The following is a 15,475-nucleotide window of genomic DNA, read 5'->3' as shown; positions in this document are numbered from 1 at the left end:
TAAAGCTGCGGGTCATTTTGGTCTCCTCTCTCTAATGGGTGGGCCCGAGGTGATTAGCCTGACCGGTGGGTCCCCTCACCCCGGTGTGCTTCGTCACACGAATCGGATTTTCGGTTTTCATCCCGTTTTCCGTTAGACCGGACAATTCTCTTCTACGTAATTAATGGACTCTGTTTCAAATATATATTTTTCTCATCAATCCATGTATCTCCCGGCAAATCAAGAGGATGAAGGGGTTATATTTAAAAATTAGAAGAAGAAAAAAAACAAAAGCAACTCAGCATGAACGCTTTTTCTTTCACTAGGTCTCGCAACTTAGGGTTTCCTCTCCTCCGCGGGGGACTTTCTCTGACTTGAGTCCACCATATCCACTACTACACATACGATTATTTCTATTCGATTTCTGCACGACACATGTTAAAAGCCATCCATCACTTTTGTTTCATGGGTTGCGGCCATCGATCACAAACTTCATACAAAAAACGGACGCCAAGTGGCGTATCATAGTGACTTTGATCCATTACTTCTCCTGATCCTCCTCCCAGCCAATCTTGCATGTTGGAGCGGACTAGGAGGATGGCTTGTCCACTCACCTGGCCTTGGCGATGATTTAGTGTCTGGTTATTGATTGGTTTAAGGTTTTAGGGTTCAATGGGGATGCCGAAAAAAAATTGAGTGTAAGTAGCAAGATCAGTGGAGGCCCTAGCGGAACCAAAGATACTCCGGATGACATATCGTGGGGATTAGTTTGGAGAAAGAGGAGTTCGAAGTAAAAGAAAAGAGGGTTTGCGGGATTTGTTTTTGAAGAAACAAAAGGTGTGGCGAAGTAATGAATTAAGTGGATGGCGATCGAACATGTGCATAGGAAGAATCACTTCACGTCTCATGCTTCTTTGCTCACATGATGGGTGTGTGGAGTGCGGTCCCGAAGATCAAATTCCGTGCCTTGGGGTAAACCTCTTTTATATCATGCAATGTTTCTTGCCCAGGGGATTGGTTGAAGATTTTAGAGGTTGACTTCATGGACTTAGGGTTTCTCAAAGTTCGGACAAAGCACATATTAAGTTGACTATAGAAAATCATTGAACATAAAGTGTTGCATCGCCAGCAAGCCCAAGTTGCCGTGTGGGTTGGAGGGACGGTAAATTTGCCTTGCTTGCATGAAATTATTTGCAACTAGTCAGCTAGCAACATCGATATAGTTGAATTTGTTGGGGGATTTTGAGCCCAAACAAGATCTGACAACGGTTACACAAATATATCTAATATACAACATAAACTATACCCTAGACAAACAAATACAGAAACTTGTGTTATACTCAACACAATACACGGCCTCTACATCTCTAGGCTCTTGAGAACCATGGGAAGACCAAACTTTGGTCGTAGTGTGATCACGTCCATGGGGGCATGGACATACTTAGGGGATAGGAAGAAGGAGAACCTCTGAAGAATCATGACGATCACAATCTTGGCCTCGATCATCGCAAAGTTCTGCCCAATGCACGACCTTGGCCCACCAGAGAAAGACAAGAATGCATTAGGATGATTTGCTGCCCGTGTCACTCCGTTTTCAAACCTGAGAGGATTGAACTCATGGGCATCCTCTCCCCATACCTCCTTGTCACGGTGTATCGACGCGATGGGGATGGTCAGGACCGTGCCTTTGGGCACTGTGATGCCACCGACCTCAAGATCCAAACCTGCCTTTCTCTGAATGGTCGACAAAGGAGAGTATAACCTAAGAGTTTCTAGAAGGAACATGTTGACTAGCTTCAGTTTGTTGAGCACGTCACCGGTGGGAACCTCATTGCCGCACTCTCTCACCACCTCCTCCCTGAGCTTCTGCTCCCATTCTGGATGTGTGCTCAACAACAACATGGTCCATGAAAGCATGTGTGAGCTAGTGTCGTGTCCAGCGAAGAAGAAGGTCTTACACTCGTCTATGATCTCGTCCATGCTTAGAAGCGGCTCATGACCGTGCTCCTCCGGAGTGCACGCCTCCAACATCAGCCCGAGCAGGTCGTTCCCATAGCCCATGGTGCCCTTGTCTGCGAGACGACTCTTGATGATGTTGGTGAGCATGCCCCTCACCTCCTTGTCGAGCTTCCATATCTTGAGGTTCTTTTGGGTTGGCAGGTACCTGATGATCATCGAATCCCATAAACACATGCATGTTGTCAAATATACAGGTTATAATCTTGTATTGGTTTGAACCAAGCGACAAAATGGGAAAAGAAGCAAGTAGTAGTTAAGCACCTAAATGCCCGGATTTGGACATTGAAAACGGTGGAGAAGGCAAGGAACAGGAGCTCCCTCTGCGCCAGGAAGACTCGCTTCCCCTCTCTGTAGCTAGCTCCGAAGGCCGTGTGGGAAATGACATCCGCGGTTAGCTCCTCGAACTGGCCGCTCAGCTCGATCTCCGCCGCGCCGCCTCCCTCGCCCACCTTCGCTTTCCACTCCGACATGATTGACCCGGCACAGTCCGACATGGTCGCCGTCATCACCTGTCGCTCGTACCAATGGCAGCTGTTAAGTTGGCGCTGGAGCTAGAATGATAACACACGTCGATCGTGTCGTACCTTGAGCTTGTCCATGTTGAAGGCGGGGTGGACGACCTTGCGGTGGCGCTTCCACTCGTCGCCGTCGGCGAACACGAGCCCCCTGCCGAGCAGGCGGGCGATGTGCGGGTTCCCGGTGTTCTTGGGGTACAGCCCGGTGCGCTCCAGGAGCACCTGGCTCACCATGCTCACGTCGGCCACGCACAGGGTCGGCCGTGCTCCGAACCAGTACAAGAACGTGCGTCCTGCAGCGCAGAGAGCACGTACAAACGGCCGCGGATAGATGAATGGCATGGAATCATGGAAGGAATCACAGACGCAGGCCGATGAGTTTGGTACCGTGGAGTGGGATCCATTTGCGCATATGCGGCTGCACCATGGGCACCAGGTCGTGGGAACCGACGTCCAGCGCGGCGCCGGCGATGGCGGCGCGGAGACGCTTGATCTCGCCGAGGTTCCCGGCCTGCAGGAACCTGTAGCCCGGCCCGCCCACGCCCTGGGCGCGGAGCTGCCGGGCGATGGCGCGCGGCCTCCACACCAGCGCACTCAGCGCCCACGACGCCAACACCGCCGCCGCCGCCGCCACAACCGCCCACACGAAATCCATCGGTGGCTAGACCTGCAGCTTGCACGCACGTACGGCTCGGTGCGGTGGCGGAGAAGGAAATCTGAAAATGTCAGCAACGACCTGCATGTATGCCTGCGCTTCTGCTCTTGGACAGTGGTGAGCTGACAGTGACCGGGAAATCCGTGTGAATGAAGCCAAATTTTCCGTCGATCTCGTGCACGCAAGCGACCAGATCCGCCATTGCAGCCGAGACATTTCATTTCTATACAGATAGTGGGGATCCAGGCGCAGATTTCAGTGACATCGTGCCCTCGTGCCTCCGCTGACTACGTGATTAACTAGCCTTTCTTCCCAGTGATGAGCAGGATTAGATGATGATGCATGGATTAACAATTAGTCAATTAGATCAACATGTCGAAAGTAAACGAAAAATAATAAACACGATAACATCATATATACAAAACAAATCGCTTGTACATACTTCTAGATATACCCTTTGTGTATTTGTGTACCAGTGTATGTATTCAATTTCTTGTAATTGTCTATATGTATGAGAGAAATACAATGTCCACTGATGTGGACTACCTGTCTTGCACTGCATACATATCAAATCTTCTTTGTTAGTTTACCAGCAAACATACCCGTCCGTTGCTACGGGAGTACAAAAATGTACCTCAAGGCGTCGATGTAGAGGCACTTCTGTTATGAGCATGCGTGTAAAGCTAATTCTTTTACCATCTTGCGAGAAGCATCGGTGTCTTTGCCTCTGATGACCATCCTGCACCTCTTTGGTTTAGTAACACACCATTATCTCTCTTGAGAACTTGGTGTGTCCACACAGTTAGTCAAAAGTACAATACATTCAACGAAGAACATATACCGCTTGGTGCGAAATTGAAATTAATGATGGTAAGATGATCATATGCCAATATTAAGGATCACTCTCCTTTTAAGCAACTAAGAACAAACAAAAGAGGGGATCTGAATGATAACTTGTTCTCTTTATCAAATGCAGGCAGAATGACGAATTGTGTAAGCTTATGACCAACGGCAAAAGCTCTCAATAAAAAGGAACATTAGTTTAACCCATAACTTAGATGCTCAAATTATAAACTTTTTGGTTCAAAAGTCGGTATTAAGTTTCTTATAATAAGGTTAAAATATGAAAGATGTCCGAAGCAGCAACACGTGATTGGACACTGAGAAGTCAATTTCTAGTCAACACTACTGAACAAGTACAAATTGAATATGTATTGCATAAATGTTCAAATAAACAAACTATTAGGAAGCAAGCACTCACTGGTGCTCGGAGTCGAACAGGCGTATCTCCTCCTCCTTTAGATGACTTTCGGTGTCACCAGAGGGACAACCTCTGCATCATCAACATCCTTCTCCACCATCTTACACGCAACCTTCCCATGCTTGGGGCGCCGCCGGCCGAAATAGATACTCTTTGTCCTTTCCACCTGAAGCATGTTGGCGCAAACCCTATAAGTATTGTCCAACATACTTTACGATGCAATTATCTTTGCGGTCAGTGCTTTTAGCTGAGAGAACTAGCTCGCACAAGCTAGCCAGCCTAAGAGCAACTCTACCAGAGTCACATAATGGCCAAATCACCATAATATGAGCCAATATGTTGATTCTGGCAAAAAAGGCACCCTAGCAGTGTCGTCATATCCTGCCACGTTAGCGTAATTTGTCCCATTGACAAATGGATCCCACGATATGGAGACGGCTAACTATGGCGACTAGGACTTTGTGATTTGCCTCGGCAACCTTCATAATGCAGATGGAGTTTGCTCCATATGAATATGGAGGCTGCCAATATGGCGACTCTGATAAAGTTGCTCTAAGTTATTAGGCTGGTGAACAGATTTTCTGGAGGACAAGCACATATGCACGGAAGCAGGCAACCTGCAGGATAGATTCCAGCGTATGCTACAAGGCTAGAGCTAGCCCATGGATTCTTGTTGGTGCAAACGAATAGAATGACTCTCGTCGAGATATACACACGAGAGACAGGGAATTATCGCAAGTGGTATGTGGAGCGAATCCAAGGAGGCCTCCGAGGGGTTCGACGTGTTGAGTGACGCGTTGAGGTGCACTACCGATGCATCATGTAGTTTCCTTGAGGATCCACCTCGATGACTACAAGGCAGACGAGCCCCCTTTCGCGTAGTTGCATCACATCTAGCGGAGGCGCGATGTCCTTCTTCATGCGCTCGAGCTTCAAGAATGATTGCGAGGCGGACAACACATCCGTAGTTTATGTTGATCGGTGCCTGTGTGTGCCTGTGGGTGGTAGTTTATGTTGATCGGAACCAAGAGAAGCGTTTACCGGGCCAGGGCCATGGTCAACCATGAATATGACTCTATTACGGTATAGGTTTTGGGTGTGAGTGCATCCGTAGGAAGGAGGGGTGGCAAAACAACAAACTGTGAAACGATCCTCTCTTCAATATTAGGTAAAGGTAAAGATAAATATACACTAGGATTGTATCAATTGGGTGATTGTTTTATGTACCCACGCTTGGATATATACATATCAAAGTGTTGATGCATTGGTTTGATGTGTTGCCAAAAACCCTACATGGTACTCCACTTATCAAAGACCCTGTTATGTTCGGCGTTCTACTAATCATGTTGTGTGCACACATTCACCTCAGAGTCCGTCAATGAAAGATGTATACTCTCTTCGCTCCCAAATAATTGAAGTTTTAGATTTGTTCGAAGTCGAACTTGTTTAAGTCTGGCTAACTTCATAGAAAAATATGTAGTACAAAAATATGTTTACGAAGAATCTCATGCATGAGTCTGACTTGATGCTCTAGATGTTAATATATTTGGAATGGATGGAGTAGCTAATAACCTGAGAGTCTATCAATGGAAGGTGACCATCAACAAATTTTCTGATCGTCGTTTTAGCTTATTTTGCTTTGTGTTTCTCATATTCGGCTAATAAGTTGTTTCTTAATATTAAAGCCTGGTCGAAATGTTCTCTTAAACCATGATAATTTCAGCATTCCATTGAGCTACACATCCTAGCTTTTTTATTTTGTTTTGAGAATCACATATGTCCCTATCTTTTTTTAGGAACACATATGTCCCTATCTTTTTCTAAGAACGCATATGTCCCTATCTTTTTTTACGGGATAGCTAAGTTTTATGTCATGAGGGTTTCCAAGCCACACAGGATGACCCTGATCAAGCGAATGAGCAAAGTTAGCAAGACTATGAGCCTCATAATTTGACTCTCCACCTTCAAAGATAAACAAGCGGCTAGTAGACCATGGGTATCATCCTTTTTCTATGAACTATCTCCCTGGCAATCGAGCTATGAAGACCATGGGTGCCATCCTTCATGTCATCCACTACCTACTTAGAATCACATGCAATCATGATCTTAGCGAGTAGAAGATCTTTAGCCAAAGTTTGTTCCTCCCAACATGCCAATCTCTCAAGTGTTGACCGGTATGTGACACCTTTTGGAAGACCACCACCGGTAACCCCAGGTAAACATTGTTCTGATGACGGCAAACAATTGAAGCTGAACCAACATTCCCGTTGCGAGGGACTCCATCGACAACATATATCTTTGCATATCCCGCCAATGACGCCTTCCAGGACGGAGTCTGGTTTCTTCTAGCCGTTGTCCTGTGAGCTAAAACTGGGTTCATTGGCCGGCTTGATGCCATCTAGCTCTGCAATATAACGTTTAACAAAAAGATTCATCAATAGTGTTTGCAAATTTTCTTCATGAATAGCACTTCTTTGCACAGTCCATATGGCCCACAGTGTCACCACAATTTTGATAAAGTTTGTGTGAGATAAAGAGTCAATCATGCTGAAAATCCATTGCTTAGCACTTGGTTCCATACATGCCACCATATGCTCAGCCAATTCGTCATCAACCAAAGCATACACACGTCTTGACATGGTGTAATCCAACGGTGAGTGTCTCCACAGTTCCTCGCATCCACACATTTGACAAGCATCAGAAGTAGCCATTTTTTTGTTCTTACAAACATCATCTATCGGAAGAAAGAACTTGCTAGATGATACGTCTCCAACGTATCTATAATTTTTTATTGTTCCATGCTATATTATATTCTGTTTTGGACATTATTGGGCTTTATTATACATTTTTATATTATTTTTGGGACTAACCTATTAACCGGAGGCTCGGCCCGGAATTGCTGTTTTTTTTTCTATTTTAGGGTTTCGCAGAAAAAGAATATCAAACGGAGTCCAAACGGAATGAAAACCTTCGGGAACGTGATTTTCGGAACGAACATGATCCAGAGGACTTGGACTCTACGTCAAGACATCAACCAGGAGGCCACGAGGTAGGGGGCGCGCCCTCCACCCTCGTGGGCCCCCTGTTGCTTCACAGACGTACTCATTCCTCCTATGTATACCTACGTACCCCCAAACTACCAGATACGGAGCCAAAACCCTAATTCCACCGCCGTAACTTTCTGTATCCACGAGATCCCATCTTAGGGCCTTTTCCGGAGCTCCGCCAGAGGGGGCATTGATCACGGAGGGCTTCTACATCAACACCATAGCCTCTCCGGTGAAGTGTGAGCAGTTTACTTCAGACCTACGGGTCCATAGTTATTAGCTAGATGACTTATTCTCTCTTTTTGGATCTCAATACAAAGTTCTCCCCCTCTCTTGTGGAGATCTATTCGATGTAATCTTCTTTTGCGGTGTGTTTGTTGAGACCGATGAATTGTGGGTTTATGATCAAGTTTATCTATGAACAATATTTGAATCTTCTCTGAATTCTTTTATGTATGATTGGTTATCTTTGCAAGTCTCTTCGAATTATCAGTTTGGTTTGGCCTACTAGATTGATCTTTCTTGCAATGGGAGAAGTGCTGAGCTTTGGGTTCAATCTTGCGGTGTCCTTTCCTAGTGACAGTAGGGACAGCAAGGCACGTATTGTATTGTTGCCATCGAGGATAACAAGATGGGGTTTATATCATATTGCATGAGTTGATCCCTCTACATCATGTAATCTTGCTTAAAGCGTTACTCTGTTCTCTTGAACTTAATACTCTAGATGCATGCTGGATAGCGGTCAATGTGTGGAGTAATAGTAGTAGATGTAAGCAGGAGTTGGTCTACTTGTCTCGGACATGATGCCTATATACACTACAAAAGAAAGACACATCCGTGACATTTTGGGCCGAACGAAATTTTTTTCTGTCATACATATGACACTTCTATGACGACAATTGTGACAAAACCCGGTATCATCATAGTGTTGGAAATATGCCCTAGAGGCAATAATAAATTGATTATTATTATATTTCCTTGTTCATGATAATCGTTTATTATCCATGCTAGAATTGTATTGATAGGAAACTCAGATACATGTGTGGATACATAGACAACACCATGTCCCTAGTAAGCCTCTAGTTGACTACCTCGTTGATCAATAGATGGTTACGGTTTCCTAACCATGGACTTTGGATGTCGTTGATAACGGGATCACATCATTAGGAGAATGATGTGATGGACAAGACCCAATCCTAAGCCTAGCACAAGATCATGTAGTTCGTATGCTAAAGCTTTTCTAATGTTAAGTATCATTTCCTTAGACCATGAGATTGTGCAACTCCCGGATACCATAGGAATGCTTTGGGTGTGCCAAACGTCATAACGTAACTGGGTGGCTATAAAGGTGCACTACGGGTATCTCCGAAAGTGTCTGTTGGGTTGGCATGAATCGAGACTGGGATTTGTCACTCCGTGTAAACGGAGAGGTATCTCTGGGCCCACTCGGTAGGACATCATCATAATGTGCACAATGTGACCAAGGAGTTGATCACGGGATGATGTGTTACGGAACGAGTAAAGAGACTTGTCGGTAATGAGATTGAACAAGGTATCGGGATACCGACGATCGAATCTCGAGCAAGTATCGTACCGCTAGACAAAGGGAATTGTATACGGGATTGATTAAGTCCTTGACATCGTGGTTCATCCGATGAGATCATCGAGGAGCATGTGGGAGCCAACATGGGTATCCAGATCCCGCTGTTGGTTATTGACCGGAGAGCGATCTCGGCCATGTCTACATGTCTCTCGAACCCGTAGGGTCTACACACTTAAGGTTCGGTGACGCTAGGGTTGTAGGGATATGTATATGCAGTAACCCGAATGTTGTTCGGAGTCCCGGATGAGATCTCGGACGTCACGAGGAGTTCCGGAATGGTCCGGAGGTAAAGAATTATATATAGGAAGTGCAATTTCGGCCATCGGGACAAGTTTCGGGGTCACCGGTATTGTACCGGGACCACCGGAAGGGTCCCGGGGGTCCACCGGGTGGGGCCACCTGCCCTGGGGGCCACATGGGCTGTAGGGGGTGCGCCTTGGCCTATATGAGCCAAGGGCACCAGCCCCAAAAGGCCCATGCGCCAAGAGATAAGGAAGGGAAGAGTCCCAAAAGGGGAAGGCACCTCCTAGGTGCCTTGGGGAGGAGGGATTCCTCCCTTGGCCGCCGCCCCCCTAGGAGATTGGATCTCCTAGGGCCGGCGCCCCCCCCTAGGCTCCCTATATATAGTGGGGGAAGGAGGGCCTCTCAACCTACGCCTTTGGTGCCTCCCTCTTCCTCTCCAACACATCCTCCTCCTCCATAGAGCTTGGCGAAGCCCTGCCGGAGTACTGCAGCTCCACCACCACCACGCCGTCGTGCTGCTACTGGAGCCATCTTCCTCAACCTCTCCTTCCCCCTTGCTGGATCAAGAAGGAGGAGACGTCTCTGCTCCGTACGTGTGTTGAACGCGGAGGTGCCGTCCGTTCGGCGCTAGGATCATCGGTGATTTGGATCACGACGAGTACGACTCCATCAACCCTGTTCTCTTGAACGCTTCCGCGCGCGATCTACAAGGGTATGTAGATTCACTCCTCCCTCGTTGCTAGATGACTCCATAGATAGATCTTGGTGACACGTAGGAAAATTTTGAATTTATGCTACGTTCCCCAACACATAGATGTGGTGGGCTCCTACTTCTATGACAAAAAATCATGACAGAAAATGGGCTTTTTGTCCTGGGCGGGCCGGAGACGCAGTTGCATGACATTCTTTAGGCCGTCCATGACGGAAAAAATCGTGGTAGAAGCGAGGGCGAGGAAAATTTCAGGGAGTTCCCGGTTACGGTGGGAGGTCGGGGGGCGAGCGATGCGCATTTCTCTCGTACACGTACGCACGTGTGTTCGAGGCGTTGGCTCTAACTGAACCCGAGCGAGGCGTTGGGCTCTAACTGAACCCGAGCGATTGCACTGCAGGCTACGCGTTACTGAACCCGAGCGATCGATCGATGGCTGTTAACTGAACCCGATCGAGCGATTCCTTCGCTGCTGCTGCTAACTGAAGCCGATCGATTGGATGAACAGTGAGCGTTGCGGGGGGGTGGATGAACAGTGAGCGGTGGCGTTGCCTCTGGATGAACATGACCCCGTGGTGTGGTGGAGGGCTGGATGAACAGTAGACGTGGAGGGGTGGTTGAACAGGACCCCGTGGTGTGGAGGGCTGGATGAACAGTAGACGGTGGAGGGGTGGTTGAACAGTAGCCGGTGGAATAGCGCGCGGTGGAGGTTGGATGAACAGGAGCCCGTGGAGGCTGGAGGAGGTCGACGGTAGCCCGTGGAGGCTGGAGGAAGTCGACGGTGGAGATGAACAGTATCCCGTGGAGTCCCGTTTTGCGGTACACCACACCCCTCTCGATGAACAGGCCCCCGTTTCGACCGTAGGAGGCCTGTTTCGTCCGTTTTGCGGTACGCCACACCCCTCCCGATCAACAGGACCTCCGTTTTGATTGTAGGAGGTCCGTTTTCTCCGTTTTGCGGTACGCTACACCCCTCCCGATCAACAGGACCCCCGTTTCGACCGTAGGAGATCCGTTTCCTCCATTCTGCGGTACGACAGGCCTCCTTTCCATCGCCTGTTCCGTCCAAGCCCTCCCAATGAACACGACCATGCATTCCGTTCCGACCCAGCCGGTTGGCTCCCATGCGTTTCGTTGCCTCCCGATGAACACGACGCATTCTGTTGCCTCCCCATGAACACGACGCATTTCGTTGCCTCCCCATGAACACGACGACGACGATGTTTCTCCGTCCCGACCCAGCCATGTACACGAGCCCTGGCCGTACGTATGCGCAAGTAGGCGTTCGAGACCCCGCCCGTATGTACACATACGTGGCCATATTTTCTTTTTGCACCCTGGCCGTTGTACGTAGGTGTACATGCTACGTGCATGCCTCTACTATGACACGTATGCGCCTCTACTACGACACGTGCGCGCCTCTATATCCACCAGTATATATGTACGTACATGTTCGCGACCAGAATGACAACGCTACATACGCTTCGACCAGGTGGGTCCCGACTGTCAGGCACTTCCTTGCGTGCGAAGATGTAGCTGGTGGGTCCCAGCAGTCAGGGGGGAACGTTTTTTTCGCGAAATACGGTGGCCCGTCCGGTGGGTCCATGCTGTCAGGTGGAGGAATAATTATTTTGCACGTAATAAGGAGGCACTTCCTTGCTGCGGCCGTGGACCCAGCTGTCAGGCTCTCCACGTACAGTCCACGTCCGACGGAAGCCGTTCCTTGACCACGTTAACCACGCCGCGCCGAGAGCACCAGGGCGGTGGACGACGGCGAGGCCTAGGAAGGGGACAACACGGGGCTAGGGAAGACGTGGCAGTGGATGCCCACGCGTAGAGGAGTACGAGGGTTCACTGGTTCGCTGCGGTGTGAGGCTGCCGTCGTCGCAGAATAACAGGGGGTGTGTGTGAGTAGAAGGATGGTCTGGCCAGCGGTGGGAGTAGTAGGGCGGTGAGGCCTTCGCCGGATCGCAGCCGGCCACGGGAGGCAGGAGCACGAGGCACGACCGGCGCTGGTTTGAGCGGCTGGAGCAAGAAGACCAGAGGTTGAAGAAGCACTACGGCCATTGGATGGACATCGTACGGTCACTGGAGCGAGAATCGTGCATATTGACTAAGTTGACAAAGCCCTCCGTCCCCGTCAACTTAGTAGGCCCACAAGTCAGCCTGCCACTATACTGGGTCCCAGCTGACAGGGGAAGTATTCATTTTTTTGTGCGTAAGAAGGAGGCACTTCCTTGCGTGCGAAGATATAGCTGGTGGGTCCGAGCTGTCATCGGCGGTAACGTTTTTTTCGTGAAATACAGAGGCCCTTTCGGTGGGTCCCTGATGTCAGGTGGAGGAATCATTATTTTGCGTGTAATAAGGAGGCATTTCCTTGCGTGCGGCCGTGGACCCAGCTGTCGGCCTCTCCACGTACAGTCCACTTCAGATGCATGTAGGTCATTGACCACGTTGAGCAGGCCGTGCCGAGAGCACTAGGGCAGTGGACGACGGAGAGGCCTAGGAAGGGAACGACATGGAGGCAGGGAAGACTCGGCAGTTGTTTCCCACACGGAGGGGGGGTACGACTATACGAGGGTTTACTGGTTCGTCTGCCGTCGCCGGAGAATAACAGCAGGTGTGGGTGAGTAGAGGGATGGCTAGGCCAGCGATGGGAGTACGGTGGGGCAGTGAGGCATGCGCGGCAGCAGAGCCGGCCGCGGGGAGGAAGGAGCAGGCAGTCCCGCCGGCGCTTATTTGAGCGGCTGGAGCAGGAAGAGCAGAGATTGAAGAAGCACGACGGTCGTTGGATGGCCATCCAACAATCACTGCTTGTGCGTCAACCTTTTTTTTAGGAAAACCTCAAATATATGGAAAACAACATACAACCCATCTGCCATTATTTCTAATAATTTACAGCCCATTTGCTAATTATTAATGTTTTTGGAGCCCATATTCTTTTTGTTAGCATTACAGCCCATATTGTGGCCACGGTTAAAAAATTATACGAAATTTTGTATATTTCGGTGCGGTCCAAACTGTTTTTAATCACGAAATTTCGACTCACATTCAAACTGATTTAAAAAATAAATGTATATCAATATAAAATCCAACAAATTCTCCACGCATAAAAATTAATGTAATTTAAAATCTCGAAATGAAAAAAAAATATTTGAAACTAATTGTCGGTTTGATGTGTTTGAAAAATGTACAGCCCATTTCTCATTACTGATGGGCCATTTTCTCGGCCAGCCGAATGAAAAATCTCCTCGTCTTGAAAGATTTGCAGCCCAACAGGCCTGACAAAGCGACTTACTTGGCAAATCACAAAAAAACTGGGTTGTGGCCGTGGACCCAGCTGTCAGCCTCTCCACGTACAGTACTCTTCCGATGGAATGTCATTGACCACGTTGACCACGCCGCGCCGAGAGCACCAAGGCGATGGACGACGGCGAGGCCTGGGAAGGGGACGACGCGGAGCCAGGGAAGACGCGGCAGTGGATGCCCACGCGGAGAGGAGTACGAGGGTTCACTGGTTCGGCTGTGGTGTGAGGCTGCCGCCGCCGCAGGGCTTGGCTAGCGGTGGGAGTCGTAGGGGGCGATGAGGCCTCAACGGCAGCACAGCCGGCCACTGGAGGCAGGAGCAGGCGGTCTCCCCGGCGCTGGTTTGGGCGGCTGGTGCAAGAAGAGCAGCGATTGAAGAAGCAGTAGGACCGTTCGATTCAAATCCAACGGTTACTACTGCTAGAATCGTTTGTTGACTAAGTTGACAAGCCTTGCGTACGCGTCAACTTAGTAGGCCCACAGGTCAGCCTCCCAACCGGTGCGCCCAAGATGTCAGTGGGGGGAATCATTTTTTTCGCGTAATAAGGAGGCAGTTGATTGCGTGCGGCCAGGCCAGCGGAGGGAGTAGGGTGGGCCGGGGAAGCCTGCGCGGCATCACAGCGGGCCACAAGAGGAGGGAGCAGGCAGTCCCGCCGGCGCTAGTTTAGGCGGCTGGAGCAGGAAAATCAGAGATTGAAGAAGCACGTCGGTCGTTGGATGGACATCCAACAGTCACTGCTGCTAGAATCGTGTGTTCACTAACAAAGCCTTGCGTAAACAAGTCAGCCTCGAAATCTGTGGCGTGTACATCCCATTTGCTATTACTTTTATAATTTTTACTCATTTTCTAATTCATATGGAATTTATTGCAGCCCATTTTCCATTTTTAGAATATCTGGCCATTTTCTCGTCGGTACCAGGGTTAAAAAATTAACTAAATATGTGGGAAATTTTGAAGATTCACAAATTTTTGCTGGGGGACGAAATATTCTTAATCCAAAAATTAATAGCCATACTAAAACAAATTTAAAAATAAATTAGTACTATGTCATGTTAAATCCAATGAAATACGTGTAAGATATCAGTGAAGAACAAAAACAAAAAAAAAGAAACTTATATCCCATTTGCTATAAATTTTTTGGAATTTTCAACCCCTTTTGATATTACTTTTAACAGACATTGACCATACTCTTAAGCCAGGCCGCAATGCATCCCTCATCGTCTTGAAAGATTTGCAGCCTAGTAATTCGGAGAAAACAAATAGGCCTAGCTTGGGTATTCTTCAAAAAGAAATACTGGGCTACCTATTTTTCCAAAGAACTGGTGCATGAGCATTTAGCTTTATTTATTTACTTATTTATATTTAGGGGACCATGAGCATGTACCTGGGTCGTATTCATGTGAGAGCCTCCCTTCCAGTTAATTATGGGCTTCTCTATTGGCCCTTCATTAGTGGGCTGCATGTTATCAACAAGTGGAAAATGTGTTCCGTACGAAAAATAGTATGCGCTACGTACGGTACGGGGCACTAAAGGATCGAACCATGCAACGACTTCCAAAAAATTGTGTTTGTCGTTCTAACAACACATTTATTCAACCAACAGACGAAATATACTACTGATTGTATATTAAAACAGCAGCAACAACAACCAGGACTGGGGGTGCAACAGAAGCAGTAAGCAGGCCAGAAGAGTGAAGACGCAGCTCTCTCTTCCAAACCAAACATCAGCCATCATTACAAAAGGGCTACTAAAAAAACAAGTGTATGCATCAAACTAAATAAAGATCCTACTACACCAAGTGTACGCATCTAACTAACTGGCTCAGTTAGACGTTACTATTTATTAAGCTGTGGAGATTGGCTGACGGCTTGAACCAGATGGGTGCCTGACGGGGGAAACTCTAGCCAGCAGCTCGAAGTCTGATACTTGCGACCCTCTCTCCTACTTTGGGCTGCAGAGCGTGGCGGCACATATCAGGGTATGGTGCATGCAGAGACGCATGGTACGCTGTGTACACACAGTTTTGCCTGATGAACGAAACCGCGCTGCCATCATGATCCTTGCCGTCGGTTATCTCCTGGTTAATCGGATAATTCAGTCTGACAAACAGAGAGCGTGTACCAAGGCTACTTACCA

General features: G+C 48.2%; 1 protein-coding gene across 2 annotated transcripts; it reads right to left on the bottom strand.

The window, feature by feature from the left end:
- Window positions 1-1,183: 1,183 nt before the first annotated feature.
- On the bottom strand, window positions 1,184-3,306 carry LOC125506301 (cytochrome P450 709B2-like). Of its 2 annotated transcripts, XM_048671152.1 has the most exons (5): window positions 2,901-3,306; window positions 2,583-2,806; window positions 2,260-2,507; window positions 1,618-2,143; window positions 1,184-1,510 (listed from the first exon to the last, which is right to left on the bottom strand). In XM_048671152.1, the coding sequence occupies exons 1-5, from the start codon at window positions 3,166-3,168 to the stop codon at window positions 1,421-1,423; spliced, it is 1,356 nt and encodes a 451-aa protein (XP_048527109.1). In that variant the 5' UTR covers window positions 3,169-3,306; the 3' UTR covers window positions 1,184-1,420. The 2 variants fall into 2 exon arrangements, with proteins under 2 accessions (XP_048527109.1, XP_048527108.1); XM_048671151.1 differs by having other exon boundaries at window positions 1,184-2,143; window positions 2,901-3,303.
- Window positions 3,307-15,475: the final 12,169 nt, after the last annotated feature.

Source organism: Triticum urartu, chromosome 5 (genome assembly GCF_003073215.2).
Source record: "Triticum urartu cultivar G1812 chromosome 5, Tu2.1, whole genome shotgun sequence".
Taxonomy (NCBI): domain Eukaryota; kingdom Viridiplantae; phylum Streptophyta; class Magnoliopsida; order Poales; family Poaceae; genus Triticum; species Triticum urartu.
The sequence above is the reverse complement of the archived record's forward strand: the minus strand, read 5'-3'. Positions and strand labels throughout refer to the sequence as shown.